The 25,871-nt window shown below is 37.4% G+C and overlaps 1 protein-coding gene across 3 annotated transcripts in view; it reads left to right on the top strand.

The window, feature by feature from the left end:
• The window catches only part of ADGB (androglobin), a 171,892-nt gene that overhangs the window by 62,562 nt on the left and 83,459 nt on the right, over positions 1-25,871 (top strand). For all 3 annotated transcript variants that reach the window (XM_059177313.1, XM_059177312.1, XM_059177311.1), the window contains exons 11-16: positions 7,249-7,423; positions 10,946-11,036; positions 15,389-15,518; positions 22,401-22,434; positions 22,764-22,947; positions 23,794-23,857. In XM_059177313.1, the coding sequence (XP_059033296.1) occupies positions 7,249-7,423; positions 10,946-11,036; positions 15,389-15,518; positions 22,401-22,434; positions 22,764-22,947; positions 23,794-23,857 (678 nt within the window). The remainder of the gene's footprint in view (positions 1-7,248; positions 7,424-10,945; positions 11,037-15,388; positions 15,519-22,400; positions 22,435-22,763; positions 22,948-23,793; positions 23,858-25,871) is intronic.

The raw sequence follows: 25,871 nt of genomic DNA, 5'->3' as shown, positions 1-25,871 counted from the left end.
TTCTGGGATATACCCTTTGATTTTTTCTTCTGTGCATATATTCTGTATAAATATGTGTATATACTGTTTTACAGAGTGGAATTAAATTTTATGAATTTATTACATTTTGGAAGCCAGTTTTTCACTTTACACTCTATCATTAATTTTTTTCCATGATGTTAAATATTTGACCACATAATATTTAGTAGTGGTATGGTGTATTTAGGTTTATAAACATGTATATATATTTAAGTAAATTAAGTAAGCATGTGTATATATTTAAATATATATATATATTTAAGTAAATATATATTTACCCATTTCTCCCCACCTTCTGCCTCTGACAACTCTACCAATCTGCTCTCTATTTCTGTGAGCTTGTTTTGTTTTGTTTTGTTTCAGATTCCACATATGAGAGATCATGTGGTATTTGTCCTTCTCTGAATTATTTCACTCAGCATAATGACCTTGAGGTCCATCTATGTTGTCATGAATGGAAAGATTTCATTCTTTTTATGGCTGATTAATATTCCATCATTCCATTTTCATTTTGCTGCTCTAATAGTTTGAGTTCCACTGTCTTGTCTCTGAGCTGACTTATCCTTTCTCCCGCTTCTTCTAGTCTGTTGCTGAACTTTTCTAGTGCATTTTTCAGTTTAGTTACTGTATTCTTCAGCCCTTTGACTACTCTTTGGTACTTTCTTGTATTTCCATCTTTTTGTTGAAGTTCCCACTGTGTTCATCCATTTTTCTCCCCAATTTAATGAGCATTTTTATGACAACTATGCTAAATTTTATTATCAGACAAATTACTTATCTCCCTTTTATTAAAGTTTTTCTCTGAGTTTTTATCTTGTTCTTCCTCTCTCTCCTTTTGGAACATATTCCTCTGTTCTTTATCTTGCTTAATTCTATTAGCTTCTATACAGGTGATGAACAATCATCTCTCCCAGTCTTGAAGGAGTGGCTCCATGCAGTAGATGAAGCTTATCATTTAAGTGACAACTTAAACCTTTGTGCTTGTCTGGGCAGAAGCTATCATATTTTTAATAGCCTCCCATCAGTGAGGATGTGCTAAGACCTGTCAACATCCCTAAGGGGAGGATCTTAGCACTTAGATTCAGGCAATTAGGAAGTCAGACCTGTAAGCCGCAGCTTTTAAAAGTATGTAAATATACATAGTCCTAGGGCTTGCAAGTGGCCAGGCTCTCTGGTGGTGTCCCCTGGTTGGCAGCCACAGAAAGGTAGGGCTCCAAATGATTAAAAAGCCCTTTTCTGAGATCCCAGTGAGTGGCAACAAGGCAGAGGGAGCATCCAAGACGGTGTCCACAGCCTGTACTCCTTGAGAGCAGGCAACTCCATAGTTCACTACGTGTGGCCAAGTTTGATGTCCCTGAAGCCTGCATCAGGTAGGCTCCAGGGCAAGCCAAGAGTCCTGCTTTATAGGCTCAATTTGCCCCTGCACAGTGCCCATGGGTGACAGCCTGCAAAAGACTGTCTCTCCACTTGCCACAGTCCTGTGGCACCCAGGAATGCAAACCACCACTTGCTATCAGAGCCAGACAATCAAGAGGCTTCCTTAAAGTGGTAGCTGCAAAAATCGGGATGCCACCCATAAAAAGCAGAGCACCAGCCACATGTAAATCCCCCCTACAGGAGACACGGGGACTCTGGAGTGTGGTGGAGGAAAGAACAAAGATAGTGGTTGCCCTCCGAGGTCTCTGGGAAGGATCACTGTCAGTCCCATGGTGTGTGTTGAATTAGAAATCTGCCCCTCAGGCAGCAGCCAGGAGGATTACTTAATAGGCCTCCTCCATGGAAAGACTGACCTCCTGATCTGTTGCCTCTCGTTGTGCCCCAGGTGTGGCAGCTGGTTAACAACTCTTTCTCGATAGGTTATAGTCTGGTGGGGGCCACAAGCAGAAGCTTCATTGGTTGGAGAGGTGTCCCCTGGCAGCAGTCACAAAATCAGGGCACCAGATGGGAATATGAGCTCCTTTCTGGGTGTCACTAGTTCTTATAATCCCATAGGACCAGGAATGCAAGTTCCCTGGCCTCCAGAGCCAGGTGGTCAAGAGGCATTCCCTGGGTGGCAGCTACAAAGATCGGGCATCAGAGGCTTATGGAAAGCATCTTCCAGGAGATACTGGCATTCTGGAGTTGGCAAAGGGAGAGTACGAAGCTGGCTCGCTGCCCCCCCACACACACACCCGGGTTCCTGGAGAATGTTCCAGCAGGCACCTACGTGTGTGTATGAAATAAGATGCTGGTCCCTCAGGAGGAGACTCTAATATGAGCAGGTGAGCCTCTTTCACTTTGGGTGCAATCGACCAGACTTGGATTGGATATAAAAACAACTTTTCTCCTTCTCTTTGGAAAGGGTGAAGTCCACCAGATTACTTGCTCTTCACTCTGCTTAGACAAACACAATATTGGATTTGGAGCTTACCGAATCCTAACTCCTTGGGGGACTCCCAGACATGCAGCACTTTGGTTAAAGATTTCCGCGTGCTCTGAAATCATTTCACTTAAAGCATGAGTAGACTAGCTGGTATAGTGATATAAACATAAATGTTCAGTGGGCTAGTTAGAAAGAGCTAGATAGTAAAAATTCAATGACAGTTTGGTTGAAGTGTAAACCATCCAGGTGACTGCTCATTGCACTTTACTATACAGTATATTTATCTTCTAGATCATTTGCCCAGGCGGCATAATATCACTCCTTCTCTCTCCCTCCTCCTTCCTCCAGCTTCTCCTCTCCTGCCTTCTCTTCCTTTTCCTGCTCCTTTGTCCTTTTTGAATTGAAACCATTTCTTCATGAGAAAATCTGCCACTTAACAGGGGTAATACTATCAAGATGACAGGGCACAATGTGCCTTTATGAATGTAGAGACAGGGGCAGTTTCTCTGATTTTAATTCAAAGTTAATTAACTTTAGTCATTGGCTAAATCCAAGTACGCTTCCTTGACCTCCCACCAAATTAAGTCTCTGATTCAGCGTTGAGCTGGCCATCTATCTCAGGCCTCAGTTTTAAAGTAAAAGTTCATGTGGCACTGGCTCAGCTGTTGTCTTACGTATTCCAAAGTTTTAAGACCATGGACTGCAAAATGACCAGAGCCATGCTTTGGGGAGTGCCATGGTCTCTTAAAGGGAAGTACTCCAACACTTCTTAAAACTACAAAATATAAAAGTACTTGGTTGTCCTACTGAGAAATTAGTATTTAAACACAAAGTTAGTTTTGAATTTAAAGGACAAAAAAGATCACCCATGTTTGTTGTTAATTCATCACGCATCTATTGATTAACTGTTATGTGCTAAACAATGATTTAGTCTTTGAGGACCTGGTAACAAGCAAGTCTAAGAGAATTCCCTCCTTATAAAACCCAGAGTCTAATGAAGAAGACAGACAAGCCAACAAGAGTAATAAAGTTAGAAAACTGGTACAACAGAGATCATACAAAGTATCTGGCATATAATAGAAAGAGTGTTCAAATATTGTGTGTTGGATGAGTGACCAACTGAATGAGTCAGTGAGCAGAAAAATGAATATGGTGCACACAGCAGCTATACATCTTTCTAATGGTTGACTAAGGAAGTCTTCCCAAAGAAAGAAGGGTTTAAGTGATGGCCTTAAGAAGTTAGCGTAATAAATGGGGAAAAGTGTGCTCAAAGCAGATGTCTCTTTTGGAAAATCTGGAGGTACAGGAGAGCTCACTGGGTTCAGAGAAGTACTAGAAATTGAGCAAATGGCAAGGGGTAAAGACTAGAGGCAGCTCGAGATGTGGGAGGGAGTCAGGACCTACAAAGTGTTATAAATCGTTCCTCTGGGGGTTGAAAATGGCTTAAAGGACCCAGAGGTTCAGGAGTTAGCCCAATGTCTGTAATAATATCAAATGAACTATTTCACACATCTCCCCACCCACCTCCCATCTGATAACCATCAGCTTGTTCTCTATAGTTAAGAGTCTGTTTCTTGGGTGAAGTAGATTACAGGAATTAAGGAGCACGCTTGTGATAAGAACTGGGTGAATTATTGAATCACTGTATTGTATACCTGAAACTGATATATTGATAAATCAACTTCAAGGCTGTAATAAACCGGCTATAGCCTCACGGTCTCCCTAACTTACCTGCTGATTCTTTTCCATTAGCTATTAGGCTAATCTAGTTCTCCTGGCCAATCAGAATGAGATACAATGTTTTAAAGAAAAATCAACACAAAAAGAATTCTAATAGAGTTTTTTTTTTTTTTTAAGGATTTTATTTATTTATTTGACAGACAGAGATCACAAGTAGGCAGAGAGGCAGGCAGAGAGAGAGAGGAGGAAGCAGGCTCCTTGCTGAGCAGAGAGCCTGACATGGGGCTCGATCCCAGGACCCTGGGATCATGACCTGAGCCAAAGGCAGAGGCTTTAACCCACTGAGCCACCCAGGCGCCCCCTAATAGAGTTTTGTTAAATGCAGTATGTCGTTAAAAATTTTAGCCCAAAGACAATGAGACCAATAAGTAAAATAAAGGCAACACTTTCCATTTCTTGAAAGAATTGGTCCAGAATACAAGAGAAAGAACACTTGGAAAGGAACAAGATGGCATGAATTACCCCATTTTCTTGCTTTTGGATATTTGAAATAGTTTTGGTTTTATTTAAATAAGTAATCTGCAATTTCTAAGAAAACCTCCCACTTGCTCAAACTCCTACTTTTAGACGATTTCAGGTATCTGGCTGGCTCAGTTGGTAGAGCATGTGACTCTTGATCTCAGGGTTGTGAGTTCTAGTCCCACCTTGGGGCTAGAAAGAAAAAAAAAGAATGTTTGAGGTGGGATGGCCAGAGGGGTGAAAGGGGCTTGTGGGCAAGGAAAATTCTAATATAAGTCTATAGATGAAATATTCAAAAATATTTCTCAAGTGCCTACTCAGGGTTTCATCCGAGTGAAACTTTACCATTCTAAATCTCTCTCTGCCCCTAACTCTAATCTAAGAAAATATGAGGTCCTTTAACAAAGTCTCTCGATATCAAAATATAACTATTATCCAAATTATTATAAATTATTACATCATTCAGAAGTATCTTAAAATATGTTAGAAATAAAATGAAGTATGAGGAATCAGCTTACTTTCCTTAAATCTAGCTAGTATTTTTGTGGATTATTCAAACAATACCATAGATGTTAATGCTATACTTAATTATTTGACACGAGACCTTACATTTTCAAATGCTTTAAATAACTTTATTTCCTGATGCTTTATGGCTCCAAAAAGAGTAAAGAATCTATATATTTGGTTGCAGTTAAAAGAAGGATTTGAGATGTATAGGCCAAATTTAATGAATAATAAAGTATCTGGAAATGATTCTGTTTATAAATACTACTTTGAGCAGGGCTTCTATTTTGGAGATGAAGTATAAATTTTTTTTTAAAGATTTTATTTGACTAAGAGACAGCCAGAGAAGGAACACAAGCAGGTGGAGTGGGGAAGGAAGTAGGCTTCTCACAGAGCAGGAAGGCCTACATGGGGCTGAAGGTATGATCTGAGCTGAAGGCAGATGCTTAATACCTGAGCCACCCAGGTACCCTTCAGGTATAAATTTTATAGTGTTCTTTTTTTGGTTACTATCCCGAGGCATTGCTTATTGAATAACAAATAAATTCTCCCATAAATTCCCATTTTGAGTGACGGGAAACTTTTAAATTTGTCGGGATAAAAGTTGTAGAAAAAGGTTTAGACTTTAGAATATCTATGAGAAAACATTTTTAAGCCATTATAATACCAGAGGTTTCCACTTTTTTCTCAAGAAATTGCTAACATTCACCAAAAGGATAAAAGAGATGTAACTATTTCCTTTGCTTTTTTATTTTTTTTTCCCTGAAGTGGGTTCCACACCCAATATGGAGCCCAACATGGGATATGAATTCACAACCCTGAAATCAAGACCTGAGCTGAGATTAAGAGTGGGATGCTTAACCGATTGAGCCACCCAGGAGCCACTCCTCTGCTTTTTAATTAGGCCTTTTCCCCCTTTAAACATTGAATCAGTTTCTTCTTTATTTGGCACATTTTTAGCACTTTTAAGTGGCTTTTCTGGACTCAACAGTGCACTGATAAGCTCTTTCCAATTATTAATTAATTGTTACAATCATTAGTTAATCCCTGGATTCAGAAAGAACTGTTTTATTTCACAGACACCCCACCTATTTTGCTTCTCCCGGAAATATAGATTGAGCTATAGAGAAACAAAGCATCAGGGCAAGGCATGTTCTGGCTGAGGCAATAGTTTGGAACAGGCTAATTGATGGGTTTCTGGTCCTCATTTAAATGACTGTTTTATAAATTTACATTTTCAAGCATTGCTATTCGCAGAGAAATCAATAATGCAAAATCACTAGGAAGAAAAATAGTTATTGGCAAAACTGACTTAAATGTACTTATTTTATTTTACTTGAAATGTTTCAACATTTAGATTCCGAATGCCAGAATTTGCTACAGAATATATTACTTTAACTCTCACAGACTTTTTGATTTCTTATGGCATATTTCAGCCATCAGTGAGTTACTGAAATTCTCCTTAAACATGATTCTGAATTGTTCCAAAGCAACACAGCAGCTTTAGGAGATCTGAATGTTTGCATGGGGGAAGCATCTTGGGGAATTACTTGATTTGGCAGGATTTGGGACAGCCTTTCTCCTCTGGCTTTCTATGAGTGGCTCCATTGTGGGGAGAGATTGTGGAGATTTCCTGTGGGAGAGCCTCTTTTTGAGGGTGAGGTGTAAACTACAGACAAGGAACTAGTTATCACCACATTGACCTGACCTACTAAGTGCAGTGGGTTTTTTTTCTTTAATACTATGTAGCGGTTGCTGGTGACTAAACAAACAAACAAACAAAAACTTCACATATTAAGCACTTTTATCAAATCTTTAACTGAGCGTAATAATAATGGTTGATTTATTTTGGACCAAAACTGATGTACTAAGATTTTTTTTTTTTTCCCAATCTCAGAAGGTCTTAAGTTTTTAGAACTGAAAAGTGGCTTCTAGCTCTAGCCTCTCATTTTGTATATGAGTAAATGGGGGCCTCAGAAAAATAAAAACATGAAGAGAAATACAAATGATAATAGTGCTTATATTAGGAGGTGGAAATATAGGTTATTTTTCCTTTATTAACACTTTATTGTGGTACCAGTATTCTTGTAACGACAAAAAAGTGGTTTATTTAAATGCACAAGGCAATTTCACGTATCCCTTTACATGTGCCTTCTGCCCTTTAGGCTGGTTCTGCGGAGAAGCTGAGAGAATACGGCCTCTCCCACATCTGTAGCCACCCCGTGCTGGTAACCAGGACTAGGTCTTGCCCCCTCATAGCACCTCCGAAATCACCTCCTGTACCTGCCTGGAAACTCTTTCGTCAAAAAAAGGAAACTGTTATCACAGATGAAGCTCAAGGTATTGTTCCTGTTGTCTGCAGATCTTTCTAACAAGCCTTTCTCTGCATGAAGGTCTTAATAGTTTCATTTGTAATGAAAGATGTAGATCAAGGCAAACCACCTAACATCATACCTAAAGCCTACATTCAATTTTATATCTAAATTTTATGTCTTTAAAGGATCAATTCTCTCTACATGTCAGAAGCTGAGTAGTTTGGTTTGCATCTAAACTGACCAGCCGTGGTGCCTGGGTGGTTCAGTTGGTTGGGCATCTGCTTTCGGCTCAGGTCACGCATGGTCTCGGAGCCCTGGGATCGAGCCCTGTGTTGGGAGTCCCTCCTTGGGGGAGTCTGTTTCTCCCTCTCCCTCTGCTGCTGCTCCCCGCTCCCCCAGCTTTAATGGTTTCCTTAAAATAAATAAACAAATTGACCAGCTATATCCAGGCCGTTCTTTGGGTGAGGGTATTGTCATTATTGTGACAGAAAATGATTTGTAACAAATAATAGAAAAAAACGTAAAGAGCATATTTAAGCCACTGGTGTGAAATCACTCTAGTGTACCCTGTAGAACATAACTTTTGAATTAACTGATTTCTGTTTAGAATATAGGAACGGAACTTCTGCCCTGGACTGGCTTCTATGGGAATGTTGTTCTAAGCCACCCTGAATGGCTGTTGGGCTAGAAATAAAGAGGTTCCTGTGGCTTTGGGGAGTAAGAGGGGCAGGGGATGGTGCCCACCTGGCTCTTATTCTCAGTTCACTTCTAACTTCTTCACAATCTAAATTCTTCACAATCCCAAATCCTTCAATGTTTCTTCCCTCCAAGTCTTCATTCTTACTCTATTATTTTTCATGAGCACCAAGTTTGAATGGCAAAAGATGTGAGCAAGGGCATTAATTAAAAAAAAAAAATCAATTTTAACATGGAAGCATGAATCTGAGCATATGTGATTAAAAAAAGGGAAAAAATAATAATTTAAAAATTATGGCTTGGCAGAATAGCTCACAATTTTTCTTTAGGCTACATCTACTGCATTTCTGTGCCTAATTTAGAACTTGCAGTTTCTCATAAAGGATGATAAAGAATTGACCTGTCATGGATTATTTATCTATATATAGGCCTCTGTGCCTGTGGATATATATATCTTTCTTATTCCAAAACACTTCAGTTGCTTTAATTGTCTTTGTTCAAAAAAGCTTTTTTTTTTTTTTTTTTTAATGTCTTTTGTGTTTGTCTCCTTGCTTTTGCTTTTTCTCCCTTTGTCTTTGCTGATTGCTCATTGTTTTCTAATTGCATTCCTCCAGCACTGAGGATATCACATTCTAGAGGTTTTCACATTAGGGGTCCTGTTAACAGGTCTGTTAGACCCTAAGGAACAATGAAAGCAAAGCTCTTGCCTGCTTACTAATGGCATCACTGGGAAGCTCAGAAGTAGGCTTTAAGCCTTTGGTGCCCTGCAGTCAGGCTTGTACCTTCTCTTGGTATTGTTTCCTGTGGCTCCAGCTACCAGTTCAAGACTAGTTGATTCCCCATTGCTGGTGATCAGAGGGCCACCCCTGGGTTCATGATGTAATCCCGAAGTCTGGGTGGTACTCAGAACCCTAAATCTTCCATGGCCACAGAGATTGGAATATTGACCTGTTCCCTGCATTCTACTTCCAACCATAATTTACATGTTTTAAAAATACAAATTATAACTGTTAACCATGTAATTTTCCTCACATTTGCTTTTTGCCCTACATGATACAAATAGTGCATCGGGTAGCAAAGATTTTCTAGCATAAGGTATTTTATCTTTTCCAGAAAAGAATAGAGACTAAAGAAATAATCTGGTTTAAAGGGAAGATGAAATGGTCAATTCTTTTTTTATCTTTTCTTTTCTTTCTTTCTTTCTTCTTCTTTTTTTTTTTTTAACTAGGCCTATCTGCCTCTCTCTTTCCTGCTTGATTATTCCATTTCTTTACATCCTTTGAGCTTGTGCAGTGAGCTGTTGATGCCTGCTTGGGATACAGAACTTTCCAATTTTTATTCCTCCCTCCCACACCCCCTCCTCCTTCCCTGACCTCCTCTTTCCTGTTCTCTGTCTTTCTGAATCAGAGATCAGCTTTCACATGATACTTGAAAGAAAGTCTTTTGCTTTTAAATGCTATATTTTAGTTCAGTGTGTAGAGCCACACTGAAAACAGTTGTTCATTCAGAGCTTTGAGGAATAGTTGGATGAAGCGAAAAATATTGACCCCACAGACCTTTTTTGATTTCAGAACTGATTGTAATGTTGTTCTAGGTAAGTGATGGCTCTGATGCAAGCTGGGGAAGAAAAATCTAAAATCGGTGGAAATCCATATCTGGTATGCCACCTCGAGTCTCACCCTGTAACCTCATCTTTTTTTTTTTTTTTTTTAATTTTATTTATTTATTTGAGAGAGAGAGCATGAGAGGGGAGAAGGTCAGAGGGAGAAGCAAGCTCCCCATGGAGCTGGGAGTCCGATGCAGGACTCAATCCCAGGACTCTGGGATCACGACCTGAGCCAAAGGCAGTCGCCCAACAAACTGAGCCAACCAGGCGCCCTGTAACTTTCTTTCTTCTATGTATTCAGTTTAATATTTAAGGGGAAAATTAACAGGGAGAGAAAGAGAGAGAAAGAGAGATCATTTTAGTGGTGACCATGGAACAAGGAGAAAAAATTATGTACTTGTTTCAAAGCTTTACTTTTTTTTTTTCCCCCAATAGTTACCCTTTCCACTGCTGGAGAAGCTTTTGTTAAAACAATCATCTCTAATGTTTAATGGGATGCTTGGGCTCTGTGCCATATGCATTGAGAGTTTCTTCCTTATAGATCAATTTCAGACTCCTTAGGAGACTCCACAAGGCCTTTCTTGATCCACTGCTTTCTCTTCTACCCATGACCTTCACTTTGTTACATTTTCTGTGCTTCTACTACCATCTCCAGGTGTTAGTCTGCATTTTCTCTTCATGTTTCAGCAATTGTATTGCAGAGGTCAACTAAAAGAACACAGTTTTAAGTGAAAAACATTTAAAGAAGTAACAGTTGGGGATGCTTGGGTAGCTCAATAAGTTAAGCGTTTAACTTTGGCTCAGGTCATGATCCCCGGGTCCTGGGATCAAGGCCCACACTGGGCTCCTCAATCAGTGAGGAGTCTGTTTCTCCCTTTGCCTGCTGCTCCCCCTGCTTATGCTCTCTCTCTCTGTCAAATAAATAAATAAAAATTAAAAAAAAAAAAAAGTAGGAATGAACGTCCAGTAATAACAAGGAGATGTTGTTAACTTTCTCCCTTGAGATTTGATTGCTTCACGTTTAAGTCTGGAAATCAATAGAGAAGTAGACTTTAAATATCTAATATTGGCAGGATGTATAAAGCCTTTCAATATAAAATCTACGTATCCCAGTACATTCCTATTTCCCTCTTTTGAAATTTGTTGGATAAATAATTAGTGTTATCAGTACTATAATAGAAGTTAAGTTATGCATTTAATCTTAGAAGATTTTAAAAAGTACATTATGCCACCTGTTTCTTTTAGAATTAATAACCAAGAAGCCCGAACAATTTCTTGAAATTTCAAGTCCGTTCTTGAATTATAGGATGACTCCATTTACCATTCCAACAGAAACGTAAGTATGTAACATTCTTTCCCACCAATACATCTTGCTGACAAATGAAGTATTTTGTGAATTGTGTGGTTAGAAATGTATGCTTTGGTGACAGATATACTAAACTTTGTATCACTGCGGTGATTACAGGAAAACCATATTTTTAGATTCTTTTTCACAGTAATAAGTAGAGAAGATAAATCCTGAATAGGTAAAAATAAAGCTTAACTATGCCTGGCTTTACAGCTTTGGCTACTGTTTTAGAAGAGTAAAGTACTTTGTTTTACTTAAACATTAACACTAACAAATGCTTTTGGTTGTTATCTGATAATGAAATCGTTGTTATCTGATAATGAAATCGTAAGAGCAGAGGGTTGTCATAGAAACCAGAGAGATGAAGTGTGTCAGTCTTAGGGAAAACAAAAACAAAAACAAAAACAAAAACTAAGTAGAACAACAAAGACAATCAAGTAAAAGGAGGAAGAGGAGAAAGAGAAATCCAAATATACTAATATTTGTCTATGGCAAAAGGGATAAAAATAAAGACTATCATCCTGAATCTAAAATTTCTAATGAGCTCAGAGAAGTGAACAGCAAGTCCACAAATAGCAATAAATGAGAAGAATTAGTGAGGGTTATAAGGGGAAAATATGATTATCACCACTAAAACAGTGGTAATTTGTTATGCAGTGTTAAGTAACTAACACATGGGTATATACATATGTCGAAGATTACCAAATTTATAGCCTAAGCTTGTGGAGCTAACTGTACTTCAATTATCCACCAATAGCATTGTAATGCATAAGGATAAATAATAATGTGTAAAATGGTTTTAAAAAAATAGGGATTCTAAGAATTCAAGAATTCAAGGGATACAATAATAGCTGAAAGTAAGGATTCGGCAGATGTGTTTCATCAGAGATTAGATACAGCAAAAAAGACAACTGGCAAAATGGAAAACAGATCAGAGATAATATCCAGACTGAAAGATTAAGACTAAACATTAATAAGTAAATGAGGAAAAGTACAATAAAAACTAAAGGGACAAGTTGAAAAAGACCCACATATTTGCAAGTGGGTCTCAGAAATAGAGAGAATGGAGAATAATGACAAACTAAAAATATAATGGCAAAATATCCTAAAGTAAAAGAGAAATAAAATCAAGTCAAGAATCAATCAGAAAGTTCTGACATCAAGCAACGTAAACATAAAAAAACCTGCAACTAGACACATCTGGTAGAACCGAAGACAGAGAGGGTACAAGGATATGTAGGGATAAAGTCAAAGTCCTGCCTCACAAACCAACATGGATGAATGTCACACAAAATTATTAGACCGAAGAAGTCTAGTGTCAAAGGTACATGGGTTGCTTTTAATTATCCTACTAACAGACATTATGCAGAGAAAAATAAAAAGCAATCCATGGTCTTGGAAATCATGATGGTGGTTTTCGGTGGTGAGGAGGTCCAGCCATGCTTGGGAGACACTCGGCACAGCTCAGGGGGCACTGGCAACATTAGCATCCCTTGGTCTGAATCATGGTGACATGGCCATGCTTCCTTTGAGATTTTCCAGCAAGTTTAACACTTATGATTTGGTTCTTTGTTCAATGTCTTTTAAACTTAATAAAACTTCATGAAACATTTTGAATAGTTTATATTATAGGTCACCCAGTGCCCAGGAGTGAGGGGTTACCTTTCTTTGGATGTAGGGAGATCCATGACCGGAATGTAAGCTGAGGAAGAAGAGCAGTTAAACTTGAGATCAGAAGTCAGTTCGTTGCATTGTTTTACTTTTAGAGCCTCTTTACATCACAGCCAGTTAATTGACATTGTATGAACTCTATTTAAGTTGAAAATATTAGATTCTTCAAAGCAGTTACTGTCAAGGCTCCTGTCAGTTCTGTGTACCAACAACTGACCACTGAGAAGGGGGTTAGGAGGGACCCCTTGGTAACACTCCTCTGGATAGTCCTTGGCAGTTAGTAATGTCAAGCCTTGAGGGACAGCTTTATCAACTGAAAACATGGTTTGCTGCTACTTTGATTTCAAAAATTTGTTACTGTTACAAATTTGTAAACCCAGTTTTCTTCAAACTTTTGTTTTAACTCTTCATAAAATCTTATTTTATACTTAAATCTGTGAATTTCCATAGAAGTTTTAAATATACTTAGTTTTTAAATTTATTTAAATATTTTAGATGGCATTTGCTATATCACTATGTTTTGTTATCTCCCCAAGAACTTTAAAAGACAGAAATCATAGGAAATAAAATCTTGCCAAGTCTTTAAATCTTTATTAAAGTTCAAATAATCAAACTCGAATATAGAACCTTAATTTTTCCTATATATGCTATTAGTTTTTACAAACCAAAATTTTCTTATATGTTGTAACTTAATCATGAAGCTAAAATTAAATATGTCATACATTTTAAAGCCTAATTTGTTGGATTATGTAACATGCTAAGTTCTTTCATATGTTATAAATACAAAAGCATATCTACATAGAGTTTTCCTGAACTTAATATAAAAATGTTAGTGTTTCATAATTTTTCTAAATTTTATACTTAGTATTACCCACTAAATGATTTTTCCATTCCAAGTAACTTTGAATCATCTCTCAACTGAGGAGATTGCATACTGATCAGAGATTTTGTGCATTTTGAAAGCCAGAGCTGCAAACTATCAGGAAAAATTTCCTCATGACCCAGACTTTTACAATCTCTGTGCCAATAAGCACAGGTTGGTTTCATAGCCTGAATTCCTTGAGTTACTCCCTTACTCGATTTTCTTATATTTTCTTTCAGCTTCATTATATGGTCAAGGTGGACAGAAGTCTAAAACCCAGATCTAAGTGACTCTGACACCTGATTGGATTCAACTAGTCACTGTTTGAATCTGTTATGAGTTTCCTGGCTTTATTCAATCCAGCAGAAGCAAAAACAAATGTGAATGACATTTCATCCTACATGAAAGAAAAGTCACTTGTCCTACTTTGCTGTGCAGTCAGAGTTCTCAGGTCAACATGAGTGCAATCCCTTTTTTTGGCAAGTCCTTGAGAGTGACTGCTATCCCATGTGATTTTCCCCTTGGAACTCTGTCTCTGCTAGCAACATGCCAAATTTGCCCATTCTTGGCTCCTGGCCTTGTGGGAATCAGAACCTCACAAATATGACTGTGCTACCCTCTAGTGGCAGTTTCAGGTAAATCAGACATGGCTAGCTTGAGACCAATTAATTAAGAACTTTTTCACTGAACACAAGGAAAAAAAGGAAAGTGTAGGAAATCTGTATACATGAAATTTAATTTTATCTTTGTGAAGTATATAACCTAAAATGTATTTATCACAACAAATGTCTTTTTATTGTGCTTGTAAGCTCGTAGGAATGACAATGGCAATTCAAGGTCATGTCAGCAATGACTTGAAAGAAAATATCCTACACTTCTGTAGCTAGCATGAATGTCACGCTTATAAACTCAAGTGTTCAAGACTCACTCAGACTTCTGACTCTGAGTCCCATTTCTGATACATTAATACTAAGTTAGATCAGATCTAAATGTCAAATTCCTACATTCTGATCATCAACATTTAAAGATGACCACCATAGTTTTAAAATAGCATTCCAGAAAAGTTTTACGACAATGCATTGACTGATATGGATATTTCTTCAGTAGTGTAGAAGGCAAGTCAGTGTTTTTAACAGGAAATAAAATTTGTTATCAGATATAAAAGGAGATGATACAATGAACAAAATCAGAAGTTCCTACTCTTGACAAAACTGCTGTTATTAATATACAACGTAGTATCAGTCAGCTATAAAAAAGAAGGAAATCTTGCCATTTGTGACAATGTGGCTGGAACTTAAGGGCATTCTGCTAAGTGAAATAAATCAGAGAAAGACAAATGCCGTGTGATCTCACTTGTATGTGGAATCTAAAAAGTCAAAACCAAACACAAACACCCAAGATACAGAGAACAGATTGATGGTTGCCAGAGGAAGGAGGTACATGAAACGGGTAAAGTGGGGTCAAAAGGTACAAACTTCCAGTTATAAAATACACAAGTCATGAGATATAATGCCCAGGACGACTGCAGGTAACAATGTTGTATTGTATACTCGGAAGTTGCTAAGAGAGGAGATTCTAAGAGTTCTCATGACAAAGAAAAAAGACTGCAACTATGTGTGGTGATGGATATTAACTATGCTTGTGATCTTCTTACAATATATATGAATATCAAATCATCATGTTGTACACCTGAAACTAATATGGTGTTATATAGGAGTTATAACTCAATTTAAAAAATGACAGTTATTTATTAGTAACTTCAAATAAGAAATTAGGATAACAGAAGTTTTTTTTTTTTTTTTATTAGCCACTTTGTACAGTCTTTTATTAAGAAAGGGGTGCCTCCTAGATTTGATTTATCATCCATTACTGAAAATGATGAAACCGCCACCATTAGTCAGCCAGACTTAAGCCAACTGACAGGAGCAGTTTCTCAGGTAACTATGTTACTCTTATTATCAGCCCATTCTTACTTATAAAATATCTTTTCTTAACTTGTGAAATATATTATACACAAAAGACTGCATAACATGCAATTGAACAGACTAAAGAATGTTATGAAAATAAGCTTTTTAGATTATGAAGTAACATATTCATTCCTTATAGAAGTCCCTTGTGTGGGGCGCCTGGGTGGCTCAGTGGGTTAAAGCCTGTCTTCTGCTCAGGTCATGATCCAAGGGTCCTGGGATCGAGCCCCATATGGGGCTCTCTGCTCAGCAGGGAGCCTGCTTCCTCCTCTCTCTCTGCCTGCCTCTCTGTCTACTTGTTATCTCTGTCTGTCAAATAAATAAATAAAATCTAAAAAAAAAAAAAAAAAAAGAAAAGAAAAGAAAAAAGAAGTCCCGTGTGCATCTCCTATCTTCCATTCAGAGTTTGGTGTTAATCAAGCCCATACTCTTCTTCTACTTCTTCCTTTTTTTTTTTTTTTTTTTTTTTTTAAAGATTTTATTTATTTGAGAGAGGAAGAGAGAGCACATGAGCAGTACAGCAGAGGGAGAGTGAGAAGCAGACTTCCCGCTGAGCAGGGAGCTGGATGCAGGGCTTAACCCCAGGACCCTGAGATCATGACCCAAACTGAAGGCAGACTCAAACCAGCTGAATCACCAGGCATCCAAACCCATACTCTTCTAATTTTGCCAATTACATATATACATTTATAAACGGTATAACCTTAGTTTAATTGTTATATAATTTTCTTTAAATGGACCCATTAATTCCTCTGGGACTTCCTTCACTTAGCATCATTTATGAGCTTTACCTGGTGTTGTATGTCATAGTTCATTCATTTCAACTGGTTGAAATTTAATATATAACCAAACTACTTTTTTTTTTTTTTAAATCACCACATTGTTAATGGCTATAGTCATTGCTCCTTGTTTCTTATTTCTTCTTTCAGATTTTTATTTAAATTCTAGTTAGTTAGCATAAAGTGTAATATTGATTTCTGGAGTAGAATTTAGCGATTCATCACTTACATGTAATAGCCAGTCACGAAAACAAGTGCCCTCCTTCATGCCCATCACCCATTCAGCTCACCCCCCACCCACCTTTCTCCATCAACCCTCAGTTTGTTCTCTGTCTTTAAGTGTCTCTTCTTATGGTGTGCTTCTCTCTCTTTTCTTCCCCCTTTCCCATAAGCTCATCTGCTTTGTTTCTTAAATTCCACATATGAGTGAAATCATAAGGCATTTGTCTTTCACTATTTTGCTTAGCGTAATATACCCTAGTTCCATCCATGTTGCTGCAAATGCCAAGATTTCATTCTTTTTGACAGCTGAGTAATATTCCATTGTACATATACACTACCTCTTCTTTATCCATTCATCAGTCAGTGGGCATTTTGGCTCTTTCTGTAGTTTGGCTATTGTGGACATTGCCACTATGAACATTGGGAGCTTCTTGTTTCTTACTATGGTAAGCAGTGGTACCATGACCATTCTTGTATGTCCCTGTACACATGCTCCAGCGTTTCCAGAGTTCTAGAGTTTGTAACCTTTTATGCACTGTGGCTCCTGTTGCCAATTTTGTAAAACTTCAGCACACAATGAAAATAACTGCATCTGGGTATTAGTTGAGTATCAATGACAGGGAATGATGGAAAACTAAATAGATGTTTGGGTTAGCACCATGAGAACACATCACTTCACTGTTTGGTGGAGGAATGACTGCTAAGTGTAGCTGCCAAATGGTTGGCCAGCTGCAGGTCATGGAAGTATCTGTAGGGAGTAACACATGACTACTTGAACCTAACAATGGGCCCCATAATTGCAATTTCAGAGTAGTGATCAACATATGTGACATTTGAAGATATTTGCAACAACTGTAATTATATGTAAAATAGTGTAATTTCTTCCATAAAGTCACAGTTATTGCTAATAATATTGTGGCTTTACTTACCTGCATTGATAAACCGATAACTGATGAAAATGTTGAACTTGGACTAAAGATGAATTTTTTTCAACTCTTCATGTTCATGGATTCCTGAAATTTTAACTCTGGACCCCAAAGGACACTCGACTAGGAAGTCTTCGTCCAGAATGTGAATCTTGGGAGCATAATTGATGGGTCATGGGTCATTTACCCATTTGACATTACAACAAAATGCCAAACAATTTTCCAATACAGGTGTATCAATATCCACTTCTGTCATCCCTGGATAAGCAATTTCTTTGTAGGCATCATGTCCAACACTCATATTACCTAATATTTCAAATTTTGCCAGTGTGGTCAGTGTCAAAGAGTATTTATTTCTTAATAGGTAATATATTCACATGTTCAAAAATAAAAATATAAGAGACCCCTGGGTTGCACAGTCAGTTAAGCATCTGATTCTTGGTTTTAGCTCAGGTCATGATCTCAGGGCTGTGAGATTGAGCCCCATGTCAGGTTCCACGCTCAGCACAGAGTCTGCTTGGAATTCTTCCTCCCTCTCCCTCGGCTCTTCCCACTCATGCTCTCTCTCTCTCCAACAAATAAATCTTTAAAAAAATAAAAAATAAATAAAAATATAAGGCATACATGAAGAACTCTTGTTCCTATTAATATGCTACATTTTCACTGCTCTGCACTCCGTAGGACATTTGTTACATTTTGTTATGCAAATTCAGAGAAACACACAGATAATATTCCATAGCCTCCCTTCTTCGATTCAAAATTTAACAAAAGAGTTTTTACTTAGTAAGTACTGGAGATGGTTTCATATCTATACATAAAGAGTGTCTCTATTCTTAAAGTTGCATAATATTTCATTAGGTGACTGAACCCTAGTTCATTTCTACTCACCTCTCTAGATGGCATAAGATACCTTGCAGGGCACACCATTGCATTCAAGTGAGCAATTTTTTTTTTTTTTCTGTATTAGTTGGAAAGCAGACAAACAATTGAGCTTGAATAGATTTGAACATTTTTAAGAGTTTTTCTTTAGTTTTAAGCTATTCCATGCAGTAGTTTTAGAGAGTCAAGAACACCATAAAAATAGTCAATCTGTCTTATTCCTCCTTATTGCCTTATTCTTCCTCCCCAGAGTCAATCCCTTTTATTAGTGTTTCTTCTGGTGCTTAGCTCTACATTTCTAAATAGTAGGCACGCACACCGTTGTTGTTGTTTATCAGCACTGGTGAAAATGCTTGACATATGGCAAACATAGTTATATAGTTATTCAATGATGGGATTCTATTATTTCTTGATCTATCAGTTTAGATATTACCCCTTGTTGGGGAAGATAAGTGTTTAGCACTGCTGTCCTCTCTCACAATGGCAAACCTTCACTTTCCTCTGTCTTCCAGATTAGTTTACTTCTGAAGTCTTTGTTGGAAATATATTCTAGCTATATAAGGATAATTACTGTGGAGACAATAAAGAAAAGAAATTCCCATGTCTGTCTATCTATCTATCTATCTATCTGTCTATCAATCATCTATCGACATATCACACTTTATTTATTCATTCATCCATCAAAGGACACCTGGTGAATAATTCTGGTCTGACCATGGGTGTAAAAATATCTCCTTGAGATACTGCCTTCAATTCTGTTGGGTTTTTATCCAGATGTGGAATTGTTAGAGCACATGGTAAGTCTACTTTAATTTTTCAGGAGCTACCATACAGTTTTTCACTTTATAGTCCACTAGGAGTGCACAAGACTTCCAGTTGCTTCACATCCTCACCAACATGCCCTCCTGTTTTATTTTTTTATAATAGTAGCCATCATAATGGGTGTGAGGTTATAACTCATTATACTTCTGATCTGCATTTCCCTAATGATTAGTGATATTGAACATCTTTTCTTGGTCACTTGTATATCTTCTTTGTATAAATATCTAAGTCTTTTGCCATTTTTAAATTAGTTTATTTGATTTTTGTTGTTCTTTGTATAAGTTCTTTATATATTGTTGATGCTACCCTTTTATCAGATACATGATTTACAGATATTCTCTCCCATTCCACAGGTTTCATCTTCATGGTATTGATGCACAGAATTTTCTATTTTGATGTAGTCCAGCTTATCTTTTTGTACATTTGTTATTGCTGCTGTTTAGTATGATATCCAAGAAATCATCACCAAATCCAATGTCATGAAGCTTTTGCCCTATTTTCTTCTAAAAAATTTATAGTTCTAATCTCTTTGTCTCTGTGTCAACCTTGTCATCCAAACTTTCTGTTGAGTTTATCTCACTTTCCTATTTTTAGTTTCTAAGAGCTCTCATTCTTCATTGTATTTTTTGTAGAAGTTTTTTATTTTGTAGATGGATGTTCTCTGATCTTTCTGATATTACCAATTTAAAAAATGTATCCTTATATATTGTTTTTGTTTTCTATTACTGTCTCCACCCACATACTTTAGTTTCTTTCTTTGATCTAAGTTTCCTTCCTCAATTGTCTGGTGATACTTTGTTGCACATATATATCCAAGGAATTCATGACATTAATTAGCTGCTGATTGGAGGTGGCTTTATAGAATGGCTAGAGCTTGTCAGCCGGTAGGATAATTAACTTAGGATAATTGGAGGATAAATGAGTTTCATTTGGGGGTGAGATTAGCTCCAAAGGTAGATTCTTTGGGGGTTTTTTCCTTGGCCTTGGTCAGTTTCTCCAGTTAAGAGTCTTCTAATCTCCCTCCAGGGGTGGAATGAGTCACAGGGATTGGCATACACTTATCCATCAGTGTTCTTACAGCCAAGCAGTACAGGGGAGCCAAGAGTTTCAAAGTTCAGCATGGGGACTTTCACTTAATTCCTCCCTTCTCTTTAGAGTAGCGCTGTTTCCCACAGTACCTGTGAACCCAGGTCTGGAGAGTCTCATTTAATTTCTCCATGTGAAGCAATCTCCAATGTCCCATATAGGCAGAAGAAGGCTAGATGTTAAATCACAAAGGATTATAGCAAAATGGGGGTTTGTCTCTTCCTTAAATAGTCATTTAACCCATTCCTGTATTTTATATAAGGCCGTATAGCATTCTCTCCTTCTCAGATGCCCACTATTCATTTCTGGGGCCCTAAGGCATGTGACGGGCTTGCTTCCCCCTTGCTTCTCAGGTAGCTCTGTTCTGTTATTACCTGCATCTCTTTACATCATCCAAAATATTGTTGCCATCATCCATTATGTCTGAATGACTTTGTACCGTTTAACCTTTTATACATATTTTGATTGTGTCACAGAGGAAATGGAGTTGCACAAATGAATTCAACTTCATTTCCCTGTTTAAATTTGAAGGAAGCATTTTTATAATTTGAAACACAAATATCTTCTCCCATTCTGTCAGTTGTCTTTTGATTTTGTGAACTGTTTCCTTTGCTGTGCAAAAGCTTTTGATCTTGATGAAATCCCAATAGTTCATTTTTGCCCTTGCTTCCCTTGCCTTTGGCGTTGTTCCTAGGAAAATGTTGCTGCGGCTGAGGTCAAAGAGGTTGCTGCCTGTGTTCTCCTCAAGGATTTTGATGGATTTCTTTCTCACATTGAGGTCCTTCATCCATTTTGAGTCTATTTTTGTGTGTGGTGTAAGGAAATGGTCCAATTTCATTTTTCTGCATGTGGCTGTCCAATTTTCCCAGCACCATTTATTGAAGAGGCTGTCTTTTTTCCACTGGACATTCTTTCCTGCTTTGTCGAAGATTAGTTGACCATAGAGTTGAGAGTCTATTTCTGGGCTCTCTATTCTGTTCCATTGATCTATGGGTCTGTTTTTGTGCCAGTACCATGCTGTTTTGATGATGACAGCTTTGTAATAGAGCTTGAGGTCCGGGATTGTGATGCCACCAACGTTGGCTTTCTTTTTCAATATCCCTTTAGCTATTCGAGGTCTTTTCTGGTTCCATATAAATTTTAGAATTATTTGTTCCATTTCTTTGAAAAAGATGGATGGTACTTTGATAGGAATTGCATTAAATGTGTAGATTGCTTTAGGTAGCATAGACATTTTCACAATATTTATTCTTCCAATCCAGGAGCATGGAACATTTTTCCATTTCTTTGTGTCTTCCTCAATTTCTTTCATGAGTACTTTATAGTTTTCTGAGTATAGATTCTGTGTCTCTTTGGTTAGGTTTATTCCTAGGTATCTTATGGTTTTGGGTGCAATTGTAAATGGGATTGACTCCTTAATTTCCCTTTCTTCTGTCTTGCTGTTGGTGTAGAGAAATGCAACTGATTTCTGTGCATTGATTTTATATCCTGACACTTTACTGAATTCCTGTATAAGTTCTAGCAGTTTTGGAGTGGAGTCTTTTGGGTTTTCCACATATAGTATCATATCATCTGCGAAGAGTGATAATTTGACTTCTTCTTTGCCGATTTGGATGCCTTTAATTTCCTTTTGTTGTCTGATTGCTGAGGCTAGGACCTCTAGTACTATGTTGAATAGCAGTGGTGATAATGGACATCCCTGCCGTGTTCCTGACCTTAGTGAAACACACCTTCCTAGTTTCCGTACATTAACTGCCAATTATAATCTCATCTCATTGTATTTGATCTGTAATCATATCAGGTGCTTCATACCAAGCCGAATAACTACTTGAGGATATTATTGTTTTAATTTAACTTGTATTTTAAGACTCAATTATTTAATAAACTCTCATATTCTGGGTTTTAATTTCAAAAATTTAAACCCTCAAGCAATTATTAAAATAAATTCACATCTTTGAACTTTAAGGTTAAAAACAAAGTTTCTGCTTTACCATGTTTTAGGAACTATTTGCAGAAATTTGTTTCTTCAATGATTAAAAGACAGTATTAACTCTTTTAAAAGCATTGGTGCTTTAAATAGCTAACATGTTTTGCTGAATTTATAAATCGTTTCTTAATGTGTTCCTTTCATTTCACAGGGTAATGTTATTTCACAAGCTATACTTGGAAAAGGTAAATTAATAATCTCATGACTTTCACAAACATCAAAACACAAAAGGATCTCTGCTTCTTGACAGCTCTTAGAGGTCCCTTCTTCTGGCTCTTGGTGGCCTGTCTCCAATGTCTCCTCTGATGTGTTAACTTTAATCTGCTCTGGGCTAGAAAACTCAGATAATCTCACTTGTTAAATTCATTCTTAAAGTCAAAATCAAAGATATCTGATAAAGGGCCCATGAGTACAGTTCATGTGTTTTTTTCCCCTCTATAATTTTGCATATCTCAATAACTTAATATTTAATGACATAGGTGCAATTGACATGTTTGTCTTCTGCTATGCACAGACGAACTGATAGACCTTGGATTGAATGATGCAACCCATCAAGGGGAAGGATTAAGTTTGGAAAGAGATTTGGTCAGCCTGACAACAGCAACACAGGATAAATCACAGGAGGAGCTTGCAACCATAAATAATAATGTTTCTAAAGAAATATGGTTGGATTTTGAAGACTTCTGTGTTTGTTTTCAGTAAGTATAAATTTTTTAATGTGTATTAAATATAGTGGATATATAAGCCATTAATTTTTACCTATCATTCAAAAGAGTTAAATCAATATTAGTCTGATATTGATATGATTCCCAGTAAAAATGTTAGAGAGAAAAACAAGTGAGTTGATAGTCCACATAGAATATTATTAATAGCCTAACAGATCTCAGGCCAGTGTCTGCTCATCCTCAGAGACTTATTTGTTAATGAAGTGAAAGATAGTTTATTTACTGAGAGGGATCATATTTGTCTCCTTCGGACAACTAATTCAATGCAGTTGTTATTCTTTTCTCCTGGCTTTATTGACCTAAGAGTTCATAAATAAAATTATAAGATATTTATATATCTTAAATATATATATATATCTTAAACATATCTAAATATAAATATTATATATATTATATATCTTAATGTACATGGTGATGAATCAATATACATTATGAAAGATTCTCCCTTGAGTTAACATACAACACCTCACACATTTGCCAATTGGTAGGAGGGGGCAGGAATATTTAAGTTATACTCTCCTAGAAAATTTCAGTGATACAATCCAGTATTATCAAGAACAGTCACCATGTTATACATTAGATCCTCAGACGTTATTCATCTTATAACTGAACATTTGTATCCACTTACCAACCTCTTCTCATCTCCCCCGCCCTCAGCCCCTGGCAACCACTGTTTTCCTGGGTGGTTGTTATATAAGTTTTTTTAAATTTTCATCTGTCTTTTCCTTGTTCTGCCTGTAATTATTTGATTCCATGAAACTTAGCATGTAGTACTAGTTCATATGGTGACAGTAACCTGTTATAAATAATGTTTTTCAGGAACATATATATTTTCCACAAGCCCAATTCATACTGCCTTAGCTTTCAAAAAACAGAATTCAAGGTAAATATATTATGATCTCTTCTCTTTTCCTTTTATGTAAATTTTTATTAAATCATACTAGTACAAAACACCTTCAAATCTATCAAGCATTTCCAATTTGTAATTATATTAACAAAATCAATTCCTAGAGTCTTCTACTGATCTCTTATCCAGACAATAAGCAAGATTCTGCTACCTTGTATCTCCAAGTATTATTCATCTGATTATGTTCAATCCTGAGCTGCATTATTATGTAAATTCACGTTAAAGATGTTTGATTTATGAATAACTAAAGCACAAATAAATTCACTATATTGGATTTCAATTAGTGTCTATTGAATTGCATGCTATTCCTAAAACAAAAGCACATTTCTACTACCATTTCTGCTTTTTTTGTCCATGTTCTTCTGTCTACATGGAGCCATTTCCCTTTCATCTTTATTGCCTTCATCTGGCTAATGCTAGAAGTCTTTCAGAACAGCATCAATGTCCTTGACCTGGTGAGACTTTCTTCCTTGGCCACAGAGTCTAGGTCAAGTACCTTGCACTCTGTGTGACCTATACTTACCCTTCTCTGTCCCAGTGGCCTGATTACTTCTCTGTGCTCCTCCTCCCACCCACTCGCTTGATGTTATCATCTTGAGAAGGACTCTGTCCTTTTGTGTATTATTACAATGCTGGTCCTGGGATAAGGCAGAAATTCAATAAAAAATTAAAGACTAGATTAATTAACAAATCTCACATTGTGGGGTATTTTGGAGAAAACTATGAAACATAGTCTAGGAAACTGGCTTGTACTGAAACTCTTATATTGCTTGTAGGGGGGCATTCAAGCCCCCAGGGATAATGGCACATCTCTATAAGGCTGGTGCAGGGGTGGGGGAAGAAAGAAGTGTTGGAGATGACATTTCTCATTGCTAATCGGCAATAACTGAACCCAGAGTATGGGGGTGAGAATAACATAGAGTTTACAGGTCACTGCAGCATATTTCCATATTCCCACTGTGGGCAATAATAAGATGAAGTCATTTAGAGGTGCTTACTCTGTTGTCGGCCCTGCACTAGGTTCTTTATTGTATTAACTCTGCATAGCAAACCCTAGAAAAGGACTCTTATGATCAACATTTTTCAGGGAAGGAAACTGAGGCAGGTCAAGGCTGAGTAAACTGCCCAAGACCACCTACCTGGTAAGTGGCACAAGCATCCTGAGAATTGTGCCTGATGTGAAGCCTGTGCCTTTGTCACTAGTTCTTCCCTCTTACTAGGTTTGCCGGGTTGGTGGCCTGGAACCAGGCTGCCTGGTTTTGAATTCATGTTTCATTTGGGGTGGGATCTGACTAAGTTCATTCCTTTTTGCCTCCATTTTCTCATCTATGAAATTATTGCAGTATGAGCCCTATAGATAGGGTTGGGAAATAATGGAGAGAATGTATGTAAAGCACTTGGAAGAATGCCTATTATTAACAAGGGATAATCAGTGTTGGTGGTCATTGTTACTAAAGGCAGTTTGGTTATGCATTTGCTATTACACCACTATCCCAACACATATGTGTGTGTGTGTGTATGTGTGTGTGTGTGTGTGTGTGTGTGTGTGTGTTTGTGTGTGTGTAAAACAATGGCCAACTGTTCTTTATTCTGATCCTATTTTTACAAAGTGATGTAAATACGGATTTCTCAGTCCCTTCTTCATTCCCCTGAATTTTTTTTCTTTTTAACATCAATGGTATGAGCAAACAATAATTTTTTTCTTAGAGGGCTTTGGAATCCAAACTTAAAGCCTTTGGGATGGCCTGAAAGGAAGGGTTGGTTGTGGTCTAAGGCCAGGCATTCCTGATTTTAGGCCACAGGCACTGCCAGCTGAGCCTGAGGCTCCTTCCAGCACATTCTATGGATGTTCCATTGGTGCTCCATGTGAAGGTGGGGCAGGGGGTTCCCAAAGGTGCCCTGTGCAGGCACCAGAGCACCTCTGTGTGACCTCTAGGGCCACACTGTCCCTAAATTCTCAGACTCTCAAAAATGGCAGCAAATGAGCTCT

The sequence above is a fragment of the Mustela lutreola genome, chromosome 6, assembly GCF_030435805.1.
Source record: "Mustela lutreola isolate mMusLut2 chromosome 6, mMusLut2.pri, whole genome shotgun sequence".
Classification (NCBI taxonomy): Eukaryota; Metazoa; Chordata; class Mammalia; order Carnivora; family Mustelidae; genus Mustela; species Mustela lutreola.
Note: the sequence above shows the minus strand (reverse complement) of the source record. Positions and strands in the feature narration are given on the sequence as shown.